General features: G+C 52.6%; 1 protein-coding gene across 4 annotated transcripts; it reads right to left on the bottom strand.

The window, feature by feature from the left end:
• Window positions 1–764: 764 nt before the first annotated feature.
• srcap (Snf2-related CREBBP activator protein) lies at window positions 765–22,683 on the bottom strand. Of its 4 annotated transcripts, none has more exons than XM_058068497.1 (34): window positions 22,454–22,683; window positions 21,081–21,157; window positions 18,547–20,999; window positions 17,197–17,238; window positions 16,737–16,973; window positions 16,449–16,634; window positions 16,224–16,364; window positions 15,944–16,136; window positions 14,607–14,776; window positions 14,434–14,524; window positions 14,204–14,293; window positions 13,962–14,135; window positions 12,432–12,670; window positions 12,184–12,361; window positions 10,949–11,085; window positions 10,706–10,875; window positions 10,293–10,622; window positions 10,032–10,218; window positions 9,787–9,956; window positions 9,517–9,698; window positions 9,228–9,443; window positions 8,982–9,146; window positions 8,567–8,713; window positions 8,170–8,487; window positions 7,741–7,979; window positions 7,316–7,632; window positions 7,035–7,237; window positions 6,771–6,940; window positions 6,501–6,697; window positions 6,312–6,426; window positions 6,110–6,235; window positions 5,859–6,035; window positions 5,698–5,781; window positions 765–5,601 (listed from the first exon to the last, which is right to left on the bottom strand). In XM_058068497.1, exons 3-34 carry the CDS (start codon window positions 20,767–20,769, stop codon window positions 1,660–1,662), a joined length of 11,556 nt encoding a protein of 3,851 aa, XP_057924480.1. In that variant the 5' UTR covers window positions 20,770–20,999; window positions 21,081–21,157; window positions 22,454–22,683; the 3' UTR covers window positions 765–1,659. The 4 variants fall into 4 exon arrangements, with proteins under 4 accessions (XP_057924480.1, XP_057924483.1, XP_057924481.1 ...); XM_058068500.1 differs by lacking the exon at window positions 22,454–22,683 and adding an exon at window positions 22,327–22,382; XM_058068498.1 differs by lacking the exon at window positions 22,454–22,683 and adding an exon at window positions 21,303–22,252.
• Window positions 22,684–22,877: the final 194 nt, after the last annotated feature.

The raw sequence follows: 22,877 nt of genomic DNA on the forward strand, positions 1-22,877 counted from the left end.
ATTAATTTACCTAATCCTCCCTACGTTCCATCGGGCAAATTGTGTGCCCCACACAGGGAACATATGGTCTAAAGCAGGGGTCTCAAACACGCGACCCGCGGGCCAAATGTGGCCCGCAGGACACTAGTTTGTGACCCCCGCCTTGATATGAAAGTTTAATGTTCCTCCCTATCCGTGTGGAAGTGGTAAGTTTTTGCCTATTTAAGTTTAAAGGAAATAACTTGAAGGCTACCGTTTAGGTCGCTAGCTCTCTAGTTTGCGAGTTAGCATGTGTCTCAAGACCCTGCAGTTGCGCAATATGTTGTAAATAAAAAAAAAAAAAGAGTATAAATGTGACTATAGTCGTGTTTTGTCATGTCTACAGGGCTCTAATAATGCTTTGTTCATTTTAATCTGAAAAAAAATCATTTTTTCTACCCACCAAGTTTTTATTATTTGCCGTTTTATTATTATATTTTTTTTTTTACAGATTTTCTTTATTCTTGGTTTATTTATTTTTCATCTTATTTTGTGTAGAAAAATAAAAAGTAAGATATTTGAGAACAGTGGAATGTTTTATCAGAGTTTTTATTTTAGAAAATTGGTACCCAAGCAAAGTTTTTTAAATTTTTCTTTTTTTAATAAATGCGTTTGTTTTTTTTTTTTTTGGAAAACCTGATGCGGCCCAGTCTCACCCAGACCCGAGCTCCAGTGCCCCCCCCCCAAGTAAATTGAGTTTGAGACCCCTGGTCTAAAGCATAAAACCAACAAAGTTGCGAGAACTGTCAGATCACTTTTGGTCTTTTTATTCAATAGTAATTGTCTTAATTGTTCAAGTAAAACATTGTGGAATTACAAGGGATTGAAGGAATGCAACAAATAAAGAGACAAACCAAAAAAAAAACAAAAACAAAAAAGACCATCACCAGAACCTGCCCTAAAGTAAATTTGTTGACGGTCACCCGAACCGCTCGTTCCACACCGCCTGTCCAAGTTCTTATGTTACACAACAAAGACGTGACGGCAACAGATAAAACTATTTGGTAGCACAAATGTAGAGTCAGTTCCTTGATCATTCCAGGAGTTTTTCTTCTATTTTTTTTTTTTTTTTGGCTCTTCTTGACGAGAGTGAAGCTCAACACTCCAGCATCAGGTGCTTCACAAGGCAAGCTCGGGTCAGAACCCTTTAGAAGGCCCGAGAGGCACTCGCACGCTATAAATACACAACAGTAACCGAACCGCCTCAGAGCCACGACAGTGATGAGGTGACATCATCAACACCTTTGACCTGTAGAGACCACCCGACCAATGGAGCGGCTGAAGGTGACGCCGGGAAAGTGGAGAAGGAAATGTGCAAATGAGAAGGACAAGTGTGGCTCTCACGTGGATTCACTGAAGATAGAAGCAAAGCAGCTCCGGCGGAGGTCGCTCTTCATCAAAACCTTTCAAGCCGCTCACTCCGTCCCCGAGTGACCAGCCTGCCCTCACGCGGCCAAGCTACGGCCACGGCGCCCTTCTAGTCAGTCCGGCACCCCTGGGCCGCCCCCGCCGGCTTCATGTGGAAAGGGGGAAGAGGGCCCATGGCACTGGGAGGTCCCTGGCTTGTGCAACACCGGCGTCCTGGAGGAGATGTAGAGCGCAGACAAGACGTGCTCGTTGACGTTGCGGAGCGCTCGGCGCTCATGTCTTGTTGTGGCGTTGCTGGTTGGCCGAGGAGCGCGTGCTCGCCGCCGGCGACCTCGCCTGCACCGCCGCCAGCGCCGCCACGCTCCTCAGCATCCTGTCCGGCGTGCCCTCCACCCCCATGCCGGCCGTGGCGTCTTGGGAGAGCTTCAGGGGTCGGCGCTCGCCCTGGCTCCCCCTCCGACGAGCCTGCTTGTCCTTCCTCCCCCGCTCGGCGCTGCGGTCGCTGCCCGAGGACGCGGCCCGGGAGCGCGCCCCCTTGCGCTCCGTGTTCCGAGAGCTGGCACTGTGCGCCCGCCGGCTGCTGGCGCTGCTGCTGCGGCTGCTTGGGGGGCGCCCGCCGTCCGCCTCGCCGTCGCTGCTCATGCTGCTGCAGGCGCTTCGCCCTCGAGACGCCTCCCCGCCTTCCTTCCCCTTGACCGCCTTTCGACTCCCAGCCTCCTTCTCCTCAGGCTTGGGCCTCTTGTACTCCTCCAGGGGGGGCACCAGAGAACCCGGGCACTGTCTGGTGGAGCGGGGTGCAGGCCGACTGGCTTGATTTGGAGTTGGTGATTTGCTGCTACTTTTGCTGTTGGTGTTTCCACAGCTGTTCTGGGCGGCCGGGACAGTTTTACATTTGGACTTTGGGTTCTTTTGGTCGGGGGACGCAGCGGGGCCCTTCCCACCTGCTTTGGAGTCCTTGCGGGGGGTGTGACCGGGGGTGTCCACCCTTCCTTTCATTGCGAGAAGCTTAGCTGCCGCATTGAGGGCCGAGCACCTCTTCCCCAGGACCTCCGGCTCAGGGGGACACGGGGCCGCGCTGCTGGGGGGTGCCTTCTTGTCTTGAGAAGACCCCGCTGACCTCCTGGTGACCCTGACTGAAGACGAGTCGCTGCCAGAGTCGCCCCCGGTGGACGTGTTGGCATTGCTGTCAGAGCCGCGTGCAGGCTTCCTTCCGTCTCGCTTGCGGCTCTGGTCTTGATCCTGGTCCTGGTCCTGGTCCCGGTCCTGTAGCTGGCACTTGGCAGAGCGAGTCAGGCGGCCTTCCTTCCTGCCGCCCTCATCTTCAGAGTCGCAGGACGATGAGAAAGACCGGGAACGTCTCCTCTGAGGGGAACCTTCCTCTTCCGCTTTGTCGCCCGGCCCCTCCTCCGAGGTGACGTCGACCCGCCTCCTCTTGCCGGGGTGTCGGTTCTCATATGTCCTCTTGTGGTGGGCGTGCCGCGTCAAGGTGGACGTGGAGCAGCCAGAGGAGGGTGAAGACGAGCGTGTGGAGTCCTGGCTGCTCTGACGACTGTAAGACCTTTTCTGAGTGGGCGTCTTGTGCTCCTCGCTCATTCGCTTCACCTCCTCCTCCTGCCCCTCCTCTTCCTCCTCCTCGTTGGGAGAGACGCTTTTGGCTGCCTCAACAACTTCGCCTTCTTTCTCCATGTCTTTGGCCTCAGGAGAACCCTCCACCTTCCTTCTTTTGCGATGCGACGCCAAGATGTCCTGCTGAGTGTCGTCTTCAGCCTTTGCATGGTCCGCTTCCGCCAAGCCTGTCTGGTCCAGGTCCCTCTTAGACCAGACTGGATGGGGTTCAGTACTAGGAGAAGCAGCAGCATTTAACGTTTGTTCTTGTGAGGAGACGGCTGGAGGTGTTTGAGGAGCAACTGTGGTCGCCATTGCTGATGGTGGCACTGATTCTGGGGGGGCCGTGGTGGTGGTCGGGTCCGTGGATGGTGTAGCGTCCATCTTGTCTGATGGCGTAGACGTGTTCTCATCACACGGAGCACAGGTCGTGGAGGTTGCGAGTGATGGAGAAGGATGGAGAGAGGAGGCCGGAGAAGGTGGAGCAGATGCTGGAGAGGGCGTGTTAGAAAGTGGAGATGCAGGTACCTCCACAGGTGGGCGTTCATCTCCAGCTGAGGCATCTGGTTGGCTTGTGCTGGACTGGTCTGGACACACAGGCTCAGTATTTGGAGGAGATGTGCAGTCTGGTTCTGCCAGTTCAGAAGAACCTTCCACCGGGCTTGATGAGGTGGCTGCATGCTGGGTGGAGGTGGGACCGGGGGGGTCTGTAGCGTCGGCTGGCGGAGCAGAGGACTGAAGCGACTCCTCCTCAGCAGCAGGTTCTGCCTCCACTTGGCTCGATGGGACAGAGACTCCAGGTTCTGATGGTGGTTTTGCGTCCACCATCATGGGCGGTGGCCCGGGGGGTGGCGGTGACGGAGGGGTAGCAACTGGAGTGGCACCAGTGGGGCTTTTGGCAGCGTCTGATGGATCTGGCTCAGATGGTGCATCACGGGGTCCGGAAAGATCAGATGCTGGCGGAGGCGACGTGACGAGAATGGCGGGTGGTGATGGACTTGGAACCTGGTTTGGTGTGGGGTCTGCAGCACGGTCGGGCCTGGTGACCGGGTCTGGGGATGCAACGGAGGCCTGCTGAGCTTCTGGCTCGGTGGCTGCTTGGACTGGAGTCGACGCGTCAGTCTTGGAGTCCGTTTCTTCAGCTTTGGTAGACAGGAAGTCCTGATCAGTGTCCTCTGGCTTCTGGTCCAGTGGGAGACTTGGATCTTCACTAGCATCCGGTTTGGATCCACTGGACACATTGGCAGTGGGCGTGACATTTTTCGTGTGTCCGTCACAAACAAAGTCTGGAGCACTGACCGAGTCTTTGCGGGGGCGACCCCGCTTACGTTTCGGGGAAAGGGGGGCGTCCCCATCCTCACAGGGTGAGACTGGTTGTGAGGGGGGAGGCGACGCTGTGTTGTTGAGGTCAGGCAACTTGGGGGGACATTTAGGGGGCCGGCCCCTCTTTCTTTTCAAAGGTGTTGCATGGGAATTGACGGCGGCCTCGGGCGAAGTGGTTTCTTTGCTCAAAGACGAGTCCGATTTCCTGTGGGCGCCCCTTCCTCGACCTCCGTGCAGGAGCTCTCCCAGCTGCGCCGCCATGCGAGATTCCGTTTCCAGCCTGCGGCGTACGGGAAGGTTCCTCAGCACGGGCATGTCAGGAGACAGATGGGGAGGAGAATATGGAGGGTAAGCTCTGACAGGCTGAAGGTGCACAGGTGGACTCTGGGTGGAGTCTTGGTCCTGAGGGGATTTGGTCAAAGTGTCTTTAGAGCTACTGCTGTCAGGAACCAAAGATGGACTGCCTTTATTTGGTTCCTCTACAGGTCCACTTGTGTTCTCCTCCAGCGAGGCCTCTTCTGAAGAACCCCCAGTACTGCTTCCTCGCCACCTCCTCTTCCTCGGCTCTTTCTCTTCCACCACGGTGACCAGCCGACCCGGAAGCTTCCGCAGGACTTTGGCCGATGGCGAATCGTCCACCAGGCCCCGCAGGACTTCATCGTCTGCGGACTGGCGCTTGCGAGGTGAGCGACAGCTGGTGGAGGGCGGAGACATGGTGCTTTGGTCTTTGCCGACATCGTCTTTTGCTTCATGGTCCACCTGGCGCACGGATTCCAGGGATGTCTCCAGGGATGACAACCTGCTTTCCTTGGAGTTCTCCTCTTTGCCTCTTCTGGGGGTCTCAGACACGCTCTGCGGCGAGGAAGGCACTGAACTGGCTTGAGGCTTGTTTTTACCGGCCTGATGATCTCTGGCAGGAGATGAGGCTTTTGAAGATTTGGACGACTCCTGGAGCCTGGATGTCTTTGAAGGGTCTGTGCGAGACGGCGCGTTCGAGTCTTTGGCGGCGCCACGTCCTCTGAGACCGGAGCGGACTCTTTCAGGCACTTCTCTTTGCATTGCGGGCTCGGTTTCAGGAGAGGCCCCACGCAGACGACCGCTGGTCCTTGTCGAGGTGACGGTCTTGGTTTTGTCCTTGGGCTTGCGGCCACGCCGCGCAGGAGTAGGCTGAGCGGGTTCCACAGAGGCTGGAGTCGACAAAAACTCGTCTTCATCGGAGGACGCGTGTAGTCTGAGGCCCTCCTCCTTGGCCTGGTCCAGACCCTTTCTGGCAGCCTCCACTTGCTCCTAAAGACACAACGCATCACAGCTCAGGACTCTCCTCTGCCATTTTGCAAAGTTATATATACATATATTTATATATTTATTAATAACTAACTTTACCTCAGCTTGTTTCAACTCTTCTTTGCAAACATCTTCTAAGGAGGCTTCCAGGAAGTTCATGGCATAGCGCTCAATGGGAGTGAGCTGGGAAACAAGGGAATATGACCGTCAGCGGAAGGCAGCTGAGGCCAACCTGGCGCCGAATGTCATCCAACACTCACCTGCTCCACCAGAGCCGCTATTTCCTGCTCCGCCTTGGAGAGCTCCTCCACGTCTTCCTGTTCCCCTCCGTCGTCCAGTGGAATGTTCTCATTGAACTCCGCCAGCTCCGCCACCTGCTCAGCTTTGGCCTGAGAAGCAGCGACGATGTCTTCCTCATCCTCAGCACGGCAGAGCGCCTGCAGGGGAGTTATCGGCAAGGTCAGAACGTCTTCCTGCCACCAGGGCTCAACCACGCTGGGTGAAGTCTGACCTGCTCCAGAATGGTGGTGCTCTGCTTGTTGCCGGCTTCCTCATCCTCAGCGTGAGGCGCCGACGCCTCCACTGCCACCTCCCTCTTTTCACCATCGTTGACGTCAAACAGCTCACGGATGGTTTGCTGCAAAACAAAAAGGATCAACTTGTAAAAACATCCAAAAAATGAAGACATTTTGAGACGGACGTGACTGCCGAACCTGTTTGAAGAAAGCTGTGGTGAAGTTTCCTCCTTCGATGGCCATGTCTCCCAGCATTCTCTTCTGGTTGGCTTTCTTCAGAATGTTCTCCTCCACCGTGCGCTCACTGATCAGCCTGAAGGCGAGCACACCAACATCATCAGCGTTTGCAGGAGGTGATGAGTGTGAGGCGAACAGGAACTCGTGTACCTGTAGATGTGGACATCTCGAGTCTGGCCGATGCGGTGGCACCGATCCTGGGCCTGAGCGTCCATGGTTGGGTTCCAGTCGCTGTCGTAGAACACCACCGTGTCCGCGCCAGTCAGGTTCACGCCCACACCTCCACTGCGCGTGGACAAAATGAAACAGAAGATCCGGCGATCGGCGTTGAAGCGCTCCATGAGGGCCTGGGAGAGAAGGACAGCATTCCGAGTCATGTCCCAAAACAGAACGCACGACTCTGCCTGTACCAACACGCACCTGTCGCTGCTCCACTCGGGTGCTGCCGTCCAGCCGCAAGTAGATGTGTCCGTGGTAGTTGAGGAACTGCTCCAGGACGTCCAGCATGCGAGTCATCTGGGTGAAGATCAGCACTCTGTGGCCGCCCGTCTTCAGATTCCGCAACAACAAGTGGAGCGTCTGCAGCTTCCCTGCAGGAAAATGCCACCAACAGTCAGGAAGAGTCTATTCCGCCTTCCTTAACGTAGGAATAACTTTTGTCTTCCATAGGATGCCCAACCTTACCACAATCATACTGGATGAGCCTCAGGTCCGGGAACTGGGTCCGCATGTTGCACTGGATGCGATGGAGGCTGCGAGTGAGCGGAGTGACTTGTTCCGAGAGCGCAGAGGAGAAGAGCGCCTCCTTGTGGGCCAGAGAGGGAGGAGGGTGGCAGCAGTGCATGGTGATGCGGGCGGCCTCCACTGGCGGGATCACAAATGTAAACCTGATGACAAAAAAAAAAAAAGACTTTGGTCTCCAGATGTCCTGTAACAAGACAACCAATCAAGGATCAGGATCCTACCGGTCCACGATATCAGTAAGCAGTTCCAGCCTCTCCTCGATGCTATAAATGGCGCCGGCCACACGGTGACTGTGACACCAGAAGTCCCACTCGTGTCCTTGCTGTGATAGCAAACAGCTGCTGTGGCCCGAACGACCCCATTCGGCCTCGGCGGGGTGCAGGGCGGCCGGCGAGGGGCGGGCCCCGGGGAGAAACGTCAGGAAGTCCAGAACCTCCTTGCCGTACACGGGCTTTGCAGCACAGCGGTGCTGGTTGACTCTAAAGATGAAGTCCAGTTTGTCGTTGCGCTGCTGCCTGACGGCATGTGCCAGCGATGGCTGATGGGGAGGGAGAGAGAGGAAGTGGTGAGGAGCCAGGACAGGAAGTAGATGACACATCTGAGGCTACATCAACATGGTCCACGGTACGTTTTGCGTTATGCTTACAATGTAGAAAGGAGAACGCGGAGGCGGTCGAGGTGCCTTCCTGGGGAGAGGGGGAACTTTTGTAGCAGCACTGGCTTTGGCCTTTGTACCAGCCGGAGTCGGACTGGTATTGGAGGTGGATGCTGCTGTGGTAGTGGTAGTGGTAGTGTTGGTTGTACTGGTGTCGGTGCTGGTCCCTTCATGGGCCTCTGGCTTAGACGCAGAAGACGAAGTCGCCTCCGCTGAAACCGAGGAGGACGCTAAAAGACCAGGCAGAGTAAAGATGTCACAAGGACTGTGGACACGCCCAACTCAATCAAATAAGAGCAGAACCGGAGAGCGAGGAGGGAAAGGAGAATTAATATTCAGCAGCGATGTTCTGAGCAACTTCCTCTCACCGTGCAAGCACAGCGAGTCGCTGAGAGACAAAAGCAGCTCAAATCGTCTCACCTGGCTTCTCTGTGCAAAGTGGGGGAGGCTGGACTATTTTCAGAATGGGAGTCAGGGGCTGGGACTGGTTTGGGGTGGTGCTGGAGGTTCTGGGAGGGGCTAGAGTGTAGGTGGCGGTGGCAGGACCGGGGGTGCGCTGGGCGATTTGCTGCGTTGCCGCAATTCGGATAGGGGCTGTGTTTGGGTGGGGGTACGGGGTTGTCACACGAGGCGACGGGGCAACGGCTAGGGTGGGCACGGGCCCCCCCTCCTTGCCTGGTGCCTGACGCACAACGATCTTCACCACGCCGGGGCTGCTCACCACGGAAGAGGAGGGCACTGAGGAGGAACGAGAGCGGGTTTAAATATTTGACGCCGTCAAAGTGCATCGGAGGACACGGCAGGACGCCAGCGACACCTTGAGAGGAAGGACCGAGGGGCAGGCGGTGCGCAGGGGTGGTCGCAGGCACGGGCTTGGCGCTGGCGGGGCTCTGGACGCTCACCTGGGCGGGCTGGCTGATGAGGTGATGCTGCCCCCCGCTGGACACGAGGTGCATCACGTTGCCTGCAGGCAGAAAAATCATCTTTATTTGTGTTCAAAACATATTTAAAAGGTTCTGAATGGATTTTCAGGAGTTGTCGGAAATGGGATGTGGAAGAGCTGATTCAATTTAGGAGGTGGTCCGAATCATCGTACAGATTCAGGACATTTTTTTAAAGGAATCTTTAACCTTGCGAGATATACAGTACTTTTGTACTGGTTTTGGTTTGCTCCTAAAAAAAGGTTTTAAAATAATAAAGCGGGATTTAAGAAGCAAAAACACACAACATACCCTGCACGGGGCGAGGGGGCGGTGCTTGGACTTGGTGGATCGGCGCTCCAGAGAGGGTCAACTTGTTGCCCTGCAGTTGGAAGGTGACCGGTTTGCTGCCCTGACACGACGACACCGGTCTTCCTGCCAGGGAGGCGAGCTGCGCTATGCTGACGACCTCGCCAGCTTGGGAAAGAGAAGCGATGGAGGATGATGTAATGAACATGTAGCGTACAGAGATAGCATGGATTGGTATAAAGAGCATACATGGCAGTCTTGCTTGCATGTCTGGACTGAGCAGAACCCTCTGGGGCATGATGCTGCTGGCGTTCGGAGTCGGGTGAGCGGGAATGCCGGCAGTGCCTGGAGCAGGGGGAGGACGTACGGTAAGGACCGGCTTTGGAGTGGTGGATCTCACAGCCGTTTGGGCACCAGGAGGCAGGGAGGAGCGCGGAGGGGGGGTGGTTGCCACCGAACATATAACTGAAGGAGGAAGAAGCCGCAAATTAGAATAAAGGCGGAGAGACAAATGGTCATCCTGAAGTGCATCGCATGCCTTGTTGAACTGCGGGGGCGGGCGCGGGGGCAGGCACAGTTGGCGGTGCAGACGAAGGAGGAGGTGCCGAGGCCTCAGGGGTCGGAGGTTTGTGCGTCTGAGCTGCGGGCGGCACAGAGCAGGTGGGTTTGTTTGTTGGCACGGCTGAACGGTTGTCGCCTTTGGGAGGCGGGTGGAAGAACCTAAAACATCAAACAAGATGGATCAGTCAGCAGGGCGGGGGCGGGGGCGGGGGAAACGTCGCTCTTCTCGGATTCTGATCATTCTTACCTGTTGACCTTCATGCGGATCTGTTTGGGTCTCGGCGGGGGTGCGGGAGACTCGACGACCTCCTGGATGAGCTGGCGACCGACTTTGTGATTTGGAGCAAAGACGTCTGCCTGATACCGGGTGACGCGGCCCTCCAAACCGATGAGGTCAAATATAGAAAGGTCACAGCGCTGTGGAGGAAAGCGAGGAAAACGGCATGTTCAACATGGCTCAATGTACAATTTGGTTGTTTTGAGGAAGCTAACCTTCAGAGGAGACACCTCCACGGCGTCCAGCACCAGGGAGGCAGTTCGGAAAACAATGGGCTTGGTGATGAAGGGCGACTGTATGGGGCGAGGGTCAAACAAGTTGGGGTGGTTGCACACCTTGCGAAGCTGCATGAGGATGTTAATGACGGACATGAAGTGACCACTGGCCAGGGTCTCCTTGGTCCTGAGAATCAGAGAATGAAGATGTTTCAGTTCTCGGAGAACCCTAAAACGTCTCACAGAGTGTAGTTTACTCACGAGGCCTGCGCCATGAAGTCGTCGTAGAGAAAGCGCTGCCTCTTGGAGAGGCGACAGCGCACCACATGCTCGTACTTCTTGGGCATCTGCTTCTCCACGTCGGCCTTGATTCTCCTGAGCAGGAAGGGCCTGAGCACCTTGTGCAGCCTCTTCACCAGGCCCTCGTTGTACTCCTGGCTGCCCTCGATCATCCCCGTCAGCGGGTTGGAGAACCACTCCTTGAACTCGCGGTGGGACTGGAAGACGTGGGGCATCAGGAAGTGCATCAGAGACCACAGTTCCATCAGGCTGTTCTGCAGAGGAGTTCCCGTCAGCAGCAGACGTCTGTGGCTGCGATCCAAAAGGGAAACACGAAACTTAGCAAGTTATTCATCGTACCTTCGTCGTCGTCGTCATCAAACAGTTCTGCAGACCTGTTGAAGTTGAGCAGACTCTGCCAGCGTTGCGACTTAAAGTTCTTGATGTTTTGTGCCTCATCGAGGATCAAGTAGCGCCAAGACTTGCGCCGAAAGGCCTGGTGATCCTGCAGTACGAGCTTGTACGACGTGATACAAACGTGGAAAGCGTTGGGCTTGGTCCAACCCTGAGGAGACGTAAGAAAGAACATAAGCACCCGGATTCTTACATTTAATAAAGCTGGTGTTGAGACATCTTGCCTGTCTTTTCAGCTTGCGCTCCTTTTGACTGCCGAAGTAGGTGAGGATTTTGAAGCCGGGACACCAGCGCTTCAGCTCCATCTCCCAGTTCAACATCACGCTGGTGGGCACGATGATGAGGTGAGGGCCCCAGTTACCTGCACGCAACATGTCCGCCATCAACCAACTTTGTTTATCCCAGTGAAGTGGTTCTAGACCAGGGGTCTCAAACATGCGGCCCGCGGGCCACATGCAGCCCGCAGGACACTAGTTTGAGGCCCCCGCCTTGATATGAAAGTTTAATGTTAGTGCGGCCCGCGCAAGTCTGATATGGATGCTGTATGGTATCATGTACCCAGAAAAAATTATTACGTTAAAGGTTAAATAACTGTTAATAGTTATCCTCCCTATCCGTGTGGAAGTGGTAAGTTTTTGGCTATTTAAGTTTAAAGGAAATAACTTGAAGGCTACCGTTTAGGTCGCTAGCTCTCTAGTTTGCGAGTTAGCATGTGTCTCAAGACCCTGCAGTTGCGCAATATGCTTTTTTTGGGGGGGGAAACCTGATGCGGCCCAGTCTCACCCAGACCCAAGCTGCAGTGGCCCCCCAAGTAAATTGAGTTTGAGACCCCTGTTCTAGACACAGTAGAACATTATCAGCAGTAGAACATAGGTACGTTTCAGCAAAATATCTGTTTTAAAATAAAGATAGCATAACTTTGAAAATGTCTAAACAACGATGCCACAACATACATTGTTTGTGTTATGTGAAAATATATATACCTCAGTCTTTTCACTCCCTGGTTGATGCAGAGATCTCTTTTACAAAGCAAATACTATGTATGCCGACCTCCTATTAAATGCACTTCCGCCAAAACTGGGACCAAACTGTGTCTCTTCTATTGTGGAGCTGCACCTCTTTGTGCCTCTTGTGTAAAAAAAAATATACTTAAAAAATGCATAAATACGTCTTTGGGAGTGAGTGGTCGGGTTGAAAAAACATATAAATTCGTATTTGGTAGTGGAAGAGTGATCCAGCAGTGTGAAAGCTAATTTTGACAATTTTTTAGCTGCTCCTAGAATTTTGATCCGGAGTGTATTTGTATTTTTTGTCACATTTTTATACTAAATTTCAGCCAAAAATACATTTTTCCCCCGAATAGGCCGTGCTAAAAGGAAATTGTATCTGGAAGTGGTGAGGGATTATTGAATTAATAACACATTTTTAAAAAAATAATGGCTCCTGTAATCTCTGCTACCTTTCTCACAGGCGAGGTGAGCCAGGAGCGCAATGGTCTGGATGGTCTTTCCCAGACCCATCTCGTCAGCCAGGATCCCATTAAGCTTCTTCTCAAACATGGTGACCAACCAGTCCAGTCCAATGTGCTGGTACTCACGCAGGGTGCCATGAAGCAGGAAGGGGATGGGGGTCTTGACCTTGAGCACACGATGAGAGGATTTCAGTAAAATAAGGTTCACCTCGTACTGCCACTCGTGACTAAATCACCTTGGTGGTGGCCAACGTGTAGCCTTTGGGCTGCAGGCTCTCTGCCGTCGCTGCGATGTGGCTGATCTCCTTCTTTGGTCGCGAGCCGGACGACGACGGGCTGTGGTCTCCCTCCTTCAGCAAGACCTCCATCCCTTCATCGGCGCAGTCATCCTCCTCTTCCTCATGCTCCTCCTCATTCTTCTCACTGTCCTCTTCCTCGTCCTCCTCCTCCTCCTCTTCACTCTCTCCTGCAGAGTCTGACAGGCACACTTGATTATAATCGACAAAACATTAGTTGATTATTCTAGAATTTCTTCTTTTGTTCATCATTTCCTTGGAGGACGGACAGACTGCAAAGAACTCTGCTTTGATTCAAGTTTCTGACTAAATTGGTGTACAGGACTAGCATGTAAAAAAAAAAAAAAAAAACAAGTTACCAACAATCGTGATGTTGCTTTAAACATATATTATACATATATTTTGCGGCTCAAGGCCATTTTTCTGTAGTGGGCAACCAAACGAGTATCCGTAACGGATACTCGTTTGGTTGATCCCTAGTAGCTGCTCTATAGCAGTCCACAACTCGATACAAAAGGGCAGACAAATGAGCACAATAGGTTCCCCTTTAAATGGAGGGCCTGACAAAAAAGTACTGGCGGTCATCAAAGACATCATTGAACTGGACAAATGTAGACGACGGTATCACCTCAACTACAAGGGAATAAAAGACACCACGAGCAAAGACTAACGTGGCCTAAAGTCATCAACAATCAACTATGTCAACACCACAATAAAAATATTATGCTAAATTCAACAATACAAGAAAAGTGCACTTTTGGGGGGATTTTGCACACATCTCTTGACTGCACATTCAAAGGATATAAACACATAAAAAGCTTAAAGGAGAACTGCACTTTTTGGGGAATTTTGCCCATCATTCCCAATCCTTACGTGAAACATGAACACATTTTTTTCCCCTTTTCTGTTCATGTGAGCTAGCTAACAACTGACGACATGGGACTTGTATGTAGTTTATAAACCAAGCTACAGCAATATTATTATTGTAGCAGCTAACATGAAAAACTATTTATCTGGCGGACTGACGCAAGGCGTCGCTAACCACTAGTCTCAGCGTCCTTCATACAGAAGAGTGGATACCTAGCTCTCAATTTCGTGACAAAGACGCAACAAGATCTCCGGTAGCCATTTTAACCCGAGGAGATAAGCATGTAGTAACGGGCACATTCCCGATGGTCATGTTACGCATTACCAGAACTTTGAACGTGGATGCATTGATTTCACATAGAAAGGACCGCTACACCTAGCATCAAATACAAAACCCACAGTAGTAGCAGCAGCAGCGGCAATATGTAGTTACCTTTTGCTATTGAGAAAGACGTGTTCATGTTTTTTATATATATTGTTGTATAATATCAAATGTCTTTATCTAAATGGCACTTGTTCTTATCAGTAATTATTACAACCTTCTCAGACATATTGAATTGTGTCAAATTAGTTAGTATCTGCAACGAATAAGCCGTATCATACCCGAGGAGGAAGTGTTGCATTCCACATCGCTCTCGTCGTCTTCCGTCTCCACCTCCTCGTCGCCAGACGCCTCCGAATCGGAGCTTTCCTTGGAGCCAGAGGCGGAGGGCTCCTCGAAGTCTGATGTGTACGCGCCTTTGTACTTCTCCAGGAGCTCCTCCATGGTCATATCTCCTGCAAGGAGTCTACGTCAATACCAACACAAAAGGAGCAGAGGAAAAAAAAAAACAATCCAAACACACCCTCCTTGGCCAAGTCATCCAATTCTTCCGCATGATCGACATCTCCCTCCACTTTCTCCTGGGCGGCGATGGTATCCTCCTCATCTTCAGCTGGGAGCCAGAAGAAAGACAAAAAAAACTTTCAGCACCACTGCCAGACGATGGCGCAATTCCAACTGTTCTACTGGTATGTCTTCTTCTTCTTCTGTGCATGGACCACAAATAAAGGATGCCTTTTTAAGTGATCTCACCGTCCTCTTCATTGGCGGTGAATTCACCGTCTTCTTCTTCATGCCTTGCTGATGAGGAATCATCTGAGCATTCTTCATCCGAGGCAGAGTTCTGCAGAATCCCAGGAGTCCGTAAATACGGGTCTTGGATACAATATTGTACGGCAACTTGTTTTGGGAGGGCCTTGGTGTACCTGAGGCTGTTGTAGCGTACTGAGCAGCTGGTCCAGGGGCAGCATGCTCTCCTCCTTCAGGAGTTCAATCTCCCTGCGGTGGCTCTCGGCGTCGTTCCCATCCTGCTGCTCCTCCACCTCGATCGTCTCTTCGTCGTCGTCCTCCTCGCACGGAGGCTCAAAGTCTCTGTCTGCACGAGGGAAAAATCTTTGTGTTAACCTTTCATTCTGTACTGTACGACGGAATGTTGAGTGACCACGATGGAAGACATGGATGGAAGCAGTGAATTGGGCAACAAGGTCAGGCTGAAGGTTAGACTGAGCTTCTTCAGTCATCATCCGCTGCTGTGAATCATACGAGGCTGTTCTGGAGCAGCAGGAATGACGCGTAGTGACGAGTAATCGGTTGGATGCAAGATGGAGGGACTGTCGTCAAACAGGTTGGACAGGCTGAGAACTGGGAACGGAAAAGCTGGAGCCTGTTGGACCACATTTGGCACTGATGCTTCGAGTTCCGGTGCTTCTGATGCTGACAATGTTGTACTATATTACATTTATACTATTAGACATTTTCTCACCATCCACCATAGTTCTTGGGACGGTTTTTGTCGGGGGTGTCAAACTCATGCCATGGAGGGCCGAGACACTGCAGGCGTTCTTTCTAGCCGTTAAACAAAGCAGGTGATTTAATGATCAACGCCACCTTCAATTTGAGGGAAGGAGCGCATCAATGACATCACCTGCTGGAAAGAAAAGCTCACGCTACGGGCATGTGTGCGTGCGTGCGTGCAAGATGTCCGTGAGTGACAGCCATCTTGTTCTGGCTGAACAACATTCATTCATTTTCTACCGCTTTTCCTCACGAGGGTCGCGGGGGTTGCTGGAGCCTATCCCAGCTGTCTTCGGGCAAGAGGCGGGGTACACCCTGGACTGGTGGCCAGCCAATCACAGGGCACAAAAAGACAAACAACCATTCACACTCACATTCATACCTATGGACAATTTGGAGTCGCTAATTAACCTAGCATGTTTTTGGAATGTGGGAGGAAACCGGAGTACCCGGAGAAAAACCCACGCATGCACGGAGAGAACATGCAAACTCCACACAGAGATGGCCGAGGGTGGAATTGAACCCTGGTCTCCTAGCTGTGAGGTCTGCGCGCTAACCACTCGACCGCCTGCCGCCCCTGGCTGAACAACAATTGCGTACAAATCATTTTTTTTAATCTGCTCTTTTAAACCACTAATGGTTTCATTTTCATTTTCGGCTTTTAAAATATAAGTGTCATGGTTCAGGGCCCCTGTGGGGGAAGAGGACGGCGACTTTTTAAGGGTTTTATCTGACAAACAATTCTCACCATCTTCATCAATAGCGGAGGGCGCAGATGTTTTGGAAGGCGACGGGCCCCCTTCGGGGCGGCTGGTGGGAGCGAGGGACTTGCTGAGGAGGTCCGAGTACTTCTCAGTCTGTCCCACAATAAAGTCCAGCTGAAGATCCAAAGCCTTCTTTCTCTTTTCCTCCAGCCGAGACTGCTGCTTGTACTGCACCACCTTCATGCGTCACACACAAGATGCAAGTGTCAGGCACGGTACTGATCAGGGACTGTATTTTGGTAGTCTTCATCAATTATCTTGTACCTTCTCCACACTGCTCCAAAAAGCCCGCACTTCCTTGGCGATGGAAGAAGCCACTCTCCTGATTTTGGCGTGCTCGTCTCGCTTGGCTTTTTCCTCTTTTTGTCGCAGTTCTTCGTGGTGTCGCATGACCATTCGGACCACCTGTGAAAAAAACAAACACGGCACCCGTTTGTCAGCGTGAACGTTCACCCTAACCCTAATTCCTTCAACAAAGTGTCCTCCCACTTTTCTAGCCACGCCTCTCTTCCAGCGCCTCTCCTGGGCAAAGTCAGCAGACAGCCACTGCATCTCCTCGCACAGGTAGTCCCAGTGCACTTTGGGCCGTGGTGGTTCCATCAGGCGGGTGAGACGCTTTGTGGACCAGCAGCCTTCACGCTTCAGCGCCTGAGTCCGGTGCTCGATGTCTGCCTCCTGGAGAACCACCAGAAGCACATGATCATCTTTGTACTGGATCTCATTAGATGGTCCACCCGAAAAGGAGGGATCCCTAGTGAAGACATTAAAGCCACTCACGTGTTTGGCCAACTCCACCATGTCTCCACGTCGCTCTCCGCGGGGCCGCTGAGGAGTCGACTGATCGGGTGGGGACGAGGAGGAACTGTATGATGAGGGGGACACAAACTTGCCGTGAGGCCCCCGCAGAGGCGAAGACTTCTCATGGCGAGAGGTGGTCCAATCGCTGCTGGGTGAGGGTTCCAGGAAGGAGGACGAGGTGGAGGGCGATACCCTGTCTGCGATCCACTTCCTCACCTGAGAGAAACAGAGGACGGGTGAGAGGCGGAAGAATGACAAAAAGGTCAAAGAGCCTTGTGCACCAGGAGCAAAGCAAAACACACACAAGACCAAACCACACCGCTGGGGGGGGCTTTGCATGCATGGTTAGTGTGCTCTTAAAGCCGCAGTGCACCACACGTAGCGCCTCACCGAGGTGTGCTGGTGAACATGCCGCTGACCTAACTGGGGGCACACTTACCTTTCGGAACAGTGCCTGTCTGTCTGTCCTGCTCTGCCCATGCTGGAAAACACACATGACTTAGCATGTGGCCGACTTAAATGGATTATTTAGCACCAAATAAAAGAGAAAATGTACAAACATGCAGACTCGGGGTGCGTAGACAACAGGGTCACATGACAGTGATGCGCATGGTCACTTTTAAAAACTGCATGAGTCTGATTTCAAACATTTCAACATCAAATGTGGCTTTTCTGAGGTTGCATCATGTAGAATAGGGCTTTTACACTATTTTAATTATTTAATATATTGTGGCAAACGTGAGTCCCTCAGTGAGCTCAGTGAACAGGAAGTAAATAAGCAATAATCAACAACTAGGTTAACTCTAAACACCTAACCGTTTGCAAGACGAGTGCCTCAAAGTATGCTGGGAAGTCGGAAGCACCCCCAGCAGCAACGCTGTAGTCGGAAAGAGATGTTGATGTTGTCAAGAACCCGTTCATGTCTGAACCAACCCTCACTTTCTCAGTCAATTAGTCTGAAGCTTGTCGTTAATTGTGGAGTAATTGGTTAGGCCCTAAAAGCCGAGGCTGATGTGTGTGAACGTCTTCTTTTGCCTAAAACACAAAGATAATAGGTCCGCTTTGATAGGCGCCGAAGGAAATGTACAAAATTCCACATCAGAGAGGCTGAAATTCAAGGAATATTTACATTTTTATATAAAAAAAATATAGAAATTTTTGATATTTGATGCAGCTCTAATCTGAGCTGTTACGAACAAAGATTTAAAATACTTTACTTTACTCATACTTTCTTTTTGGAGTACTTGATGCGGCCCGGGCTGTACCTCCAGTGCCCCCCCTCCCAATGTTGACCTCGACCAAGGCCAAACAACCACAGATTTTTTTTTTGCCATCCATCCATCCATTTTCCTCCGCTTATCCGGGTACGGGTCGCGGGGGCAGCAGTCTTAGTAGGGAAGCCCAGACTTCCCAATCCCCGGCCACCTCCTCCATCTCCACCGGGAGGACACCAAGGCGTTCCCAGGCCAGCTGTGAGACATAATCCCTCCAGCGTGTCCTAGGTCTGCCCCGGGGTCTTTTCCCGGCTGGGCATGCCCAGATTTTTTTTTGCTTAAAACGAAAATTCCGCTGTAGGAGTTGGTAAACGTACTGGGATAAAAGCATGCCAATTGCCAGACACAGCAAGCTTCCGTCGACACAATTCCATCGACTGGGTCATGGCCACATTTGAGCCCGATGCAAGTGGACTGTTAGGTTATCCGTATCTGCACTACATTGTAATGGCTCATGTTCCGCCTCTACGCAAAGTTTTGTTGAAAGTGAAACGTAAAGACAGAATGATTCTTACTTTGTGTGACGTGCGGGGAGTTGTCATCTCTCCTTCCTGTCTGTCGACGTCATCGTCGTCGTCGCCGCTGTCTTCGTCTGCGCTGCTGACCTGACCCGACGCATCGTCCATGGCCTCCGCATCCCCCGGTGCTTCATCGTCGTCGTCCTCCTCCTCCTCCTCGTCCTCTTCCTCATCGTCATCTTCATCCTCCTCCGCAAAGGGGGAGTCTGGCTGCTCGGTGGTGTCGTTAGCGCTGGAGGAAGGTGCCACGCCGCTACTTTGCGAGGAGTCCCTGGGCTGAGGCGTTTGGGGCGAACTTGAAGTACTCGTGACAGGTAAGGCCTCTGATTGGCTGGCAGAGCTGCTCGCGCATTGTGAAGCCGCTGTGATCTCGCTGGCCGAAGGCTTCGTTCCATTTGCGTGATTGCTCTCGGCCGCAGGTGAAGACGCAACAGCAAGGCACTTGTCAGACGCCGCGTCGTCTGGGTCGGGGTCCACGTTCTGCTGGGAAACCAGGAGGGAGTGCTTCAGGAGAGAGCTCGCTCCTGGTTGCAGGAGCAGCAGTTTGGGATTAATAATCCTTGCAGGGTGAGTGATGAAAGCCTCTGGCTGGGCATGCTGGGATGGATCCTCAAATGGAGGCTCTTGGGTTCCTGCAGGAGAGGAAACGCGGGCCTCAGGCGTGACGCACGGTTCCGTCCGCTCGCCTTCAGCGGCGTCCACTGGGGACGGTGGAGCAGCCCGTCCCTCCGCTTCCTGTCTGTCCTCACTCACCTGCGAACACGGCGTCACGACTGGTGTGGGAGTGTCTGTCTGCTGGATGGGGAAGGAGTCCACTTCCACCAAGCAAACCTGGTTGGAGCTGGTGTCCAACAGCAGGTGCTGTCCCACAGCGGCAGCTACTGACAGGTTGTGGACGTTGTTGCTGGAGCAAACCTGCACCTGGTCTGCATCATGCGATGAAGGCAAGGCCTGCTGGGAAATGATGACGGTGTCGCTGTCATCTATAGTATGAATGGAAGGTTCTAAGTGGGATTCCAGACCCTCGGAGGAGTCTAACAAAGCGTTGAACAAGTTGACCTCGTATCCCGGGGAGTGCGGTATCTGCACGCTGGTACTGACGCACACCGTTTCCTCGGCGACCTCCTCAACCAGGCCGCAGAACTGGTACACCTCCACGTTTTGGGAGTTGAGGTCCAGGTCGGCTTGAACGCCATCTTCATACAGCTTCGCCTCGGCGGGTGCGTGCCCGGTGACGATGGCGGCCTCGCACACGCTGCCGTCGGCGTGCTGCAGGAGGTAACTCTGCTTCAGGTGCACGTTGGACCACGACGCCTCGCTCACCACGACGATCTCTTGCGGGTCGGCAGAATGCACCAGCTCGGCGATCATGGGAGTCTCTGATAAGGGGATCTGGTGGCAGGGTTCAGATGGTTCCGCTTCCCCCTGCTCTGCCTGCAGGGACACGACGAAGTCCGAGTCAAGCACCGGGCACAGAGCCGAGCCTTTGGAGGAACCTTCACTTTGTTCCTCGCTCAGGCAGCCTGTCTGGATGTCAGCGTCTTCTCCGGTAGTAGTCCTGTGGAACAATGCTGGAGCAGGAGAACCTGATCCAGGTTCGGTTGGGGGTTCTTCTGTGTTCGGGGTCGCAGTTGTTTTTGTTGCGACCGGCGGTGCTTTGTCTGACGAGTCATCTGCCTCATTGACGCGCTCAGACGTGTCGAGAGCACCCTGTCTGAGCTGACTGATAACTTGAGGCAGGTGAACTTGCTCGCTGCAGTTCCACGAAGCGGGCGCATCGGTGTCCTGGGTCCCGCTGGCTCGCTCTGATTGTTCGGTAGCTCCGTGCTCCCCAGCATCTAGGAAGGGCGAGGCCGCGAAGCAGAACTGAACTTGCGCCTGCGGGACGATAGTTCCACCCGCATACGACTGGAACGCCAAGCTCGTCCCATTCTCAGAGTTGCACTCGTGCGCCGCCGTGACGACCACGAGTCCGGCGCCTGTTTGCGGCTGAATCTGATGCGTCTCGCTATTTGTGAGGTTTGTCTCTTTAGCAGCAGTTTGTAAGTCGTGTCGCAACGCCGGCGCCTCGTCATTTTGTGCATGCGAGGCGAGAAAAGGACTGTTGGAGGTCTTGAAGTCCTCAGCAAGGGACGAGTTGACTTCCTGTGAGATGTAGGCATTGGCGTCACCGCTAACGGGGAGCGTCTCTGGCAAGGCGGTAGGAGGAGCGGTCTCCATGACCAGGAACAACGAGTGGCCGCTCTCTGGCAACGGCGCGAGGACTGAAGGGACCGGGTGGGGGGCAGCAGCAGCGGCCGGCTGCGGGACATGCCGAGGTGACTCCCCAGACACATTCTGTGCAGCCTGGGGCTTGCCACCCAGCACATCCACAGCCGGAGAGGCACGCTGCAGCACTGCCGCCTCCCCACAGCTTCCTTCCTCTGTGCTGCTCCGGCCACACGCTGCACCTGCAGGACACAAAGCTCCGACTGAGCGACAATGAACAGGAAACTAATCCGCATCCATTCAGATTTCAAGCCGGTTGTCACCTGTCTGTGGTGTGAGACACAGATCTTCGGTGCTTTCTACTTCCAGGATGCTGAAATTAGGATCCCCGCCACATGTTCTTGAGAAGGAAACACAGGCAGAAGAAACTTTATTCACGCACTGCAGTGGCAGCCCAAAGTCTCATCGACTACATGAAGCTCTTCTAGGACGCTACACAAGAACTGGTTAAAGATAGGTTGGTATGCACTTTGCCATGTCACAACCTGCGAGATGAGTAACTAGGAAGGCTGGGTCGCCGCTGCTCCGATATGTTGGATTGTGCATCCTGCAGCAGCAATAAAAAAAAGAGTGGAGTAGCGAGGTGAACTTGTGCTGCATTCGCCCACAGCAAGACGTTGGGGTCCCTGCAGCACAAGCCGGTGAGCGTGAAAGCTGCCTCCAGTCATTCATTCGAGGCTTTTCAAAAACAACCATTGATACTAGTTTTGTAAAAAAAAAATATATATATATCGGTGCGTCTACTGGCTAATTCATATCTAATGTTCGGTGGTCACATGAGCATTGGTTTCTTAAATGAAAAGCAGGCACACGTATTGACAGTAGCCGAGAGCCACAGTTGAACAACACATTCAAAGTAAGTCCAACGTTCCCGTCATAAAAGACATTAAATTAGATGTTTGAGCGGCTCAGCGATGCCGGTTTGGCTAGCATGTGTAGCTTGCTAGCTAGCTAGCCTCGTACAACAACAGTGCTAGGCTGGCACTAGTATGCAGCTAACTAGCAAGCTAACAGAGTTGCTTTCGTGGGACCCGAAAGCGCCCCATCCCAACCGCGGCTAAGCAATGTCTTTATTTATTGCTTTCAAATGTGTCAAGCTGCTTTGAAATGAGCCACATCAACTGAAAAGTGCTATTAAAAGCCGCTTGTGTATGAACTACATGGGGGACAATCGCTCGTGACGTCAGTGCGCGGGGGTCAAATATCCTTAAGCAAAAATAAAAGCAATCTTTATTTGTTTTAAAAACGCATACAAGTTTTTGGTTCTTAGAGTGCATGTAGACATAAAACATGTTTTTTTACATTTATATACATTTTACAATTTTATTCGGGGCTTTTAGGGGGCGCGCTCTGTCCGACAGCTGGCTCTTTAGCAGCGACCACAAATAAGTAAAATGTTAAATCTTATTTAGCTGGCTAGCCACACTTTAAACCGATCTCCGATTCAAACCAATATGTAACATTCCAGTTCCCGGTCAAAGACGTCTTTAAAGGCAAACAAGCAATCACCGGAACAGTGTGTAACAATGTATCGCCTTCCTCTGTGGCGTCGTCTGTCTGAGCTCCCCTTGCGCCCCTCATTACTTCCTCTTGGGCCCCCTCCCTTTCAAGGCCGCCATCTTAAGTTCCCACCTACCTGAATTTTCCGACCAGTTTTCTTTTACTAAATTCTCGCTGAAGGAGTCGTCATCCGTGTAAAATCGCACTCAATCCGTGATGCCAGCAGTCCAAACTGTCTCCCGGTACCCAACGAGGTACCCCTCGGTGTGCGAGAAGAAGTAAAAATACGGACCGGGAGAGCCTGGCTGTCGGCGCAGAATGTAGCGGTCATGGGAGGAGACTTAGCGCAGCGAAATGGTGGAGCAGCGCTGCGCCTTGCAAAGTACACAACGAAGGCAAATCTCGCGATATCTCCAGTGGCGCGGCGCTTCAAATTATTTGCTGCGGGATTCCTTTAAATGACCGATATAGAACTACCTATTTGGACGTCATAAATATATTATAAACAATCACCTTAAGGGACTAAATCACAAACGTGATCGGAATAGGTTCGGTTTTGC

The sequence above is a fragment of the Doryrhamphus excisus genome, chromosome 3, assembly GCF_030265055.1.
Source record: "Doryrhamphus excisus isolate RoL2022-K1 chromosome 3, RoL_Dexc_1.0, whole genome shotgun sequence".
NCBI lineage: Eukaryota > Metazoa > Chordata > Actinopteri > Syngnathiformes > Syngnathidae > Doryrhamphus > Doryrhamphus excisus.

Excerpts from the sequence above, each read along its gene's own strand:
- srcap (XM_058068497.1), bottom strand. The coding sequence starts at position 20,769 with ATGGAGACCGCTCCTCCTACCGCCTTGCCAGAGACGCTCCCCGTTAGC. Across the intron at positions 17,239-18,546 it reads CTCCCCGCACGTCACACAAA|CATGGGCAGAGCAGGACAGA; the intron begins GTAAGAATCATT and ends TGTGTTTTCCAG. Across the intron at positions 7,633-7,740 it reads CGCGTTCTCCTTTCTACATT|CCATCGCTGGCACATGCCGT; the intron begins GTAAGCATAACG and ends CCTCCCCATCAG.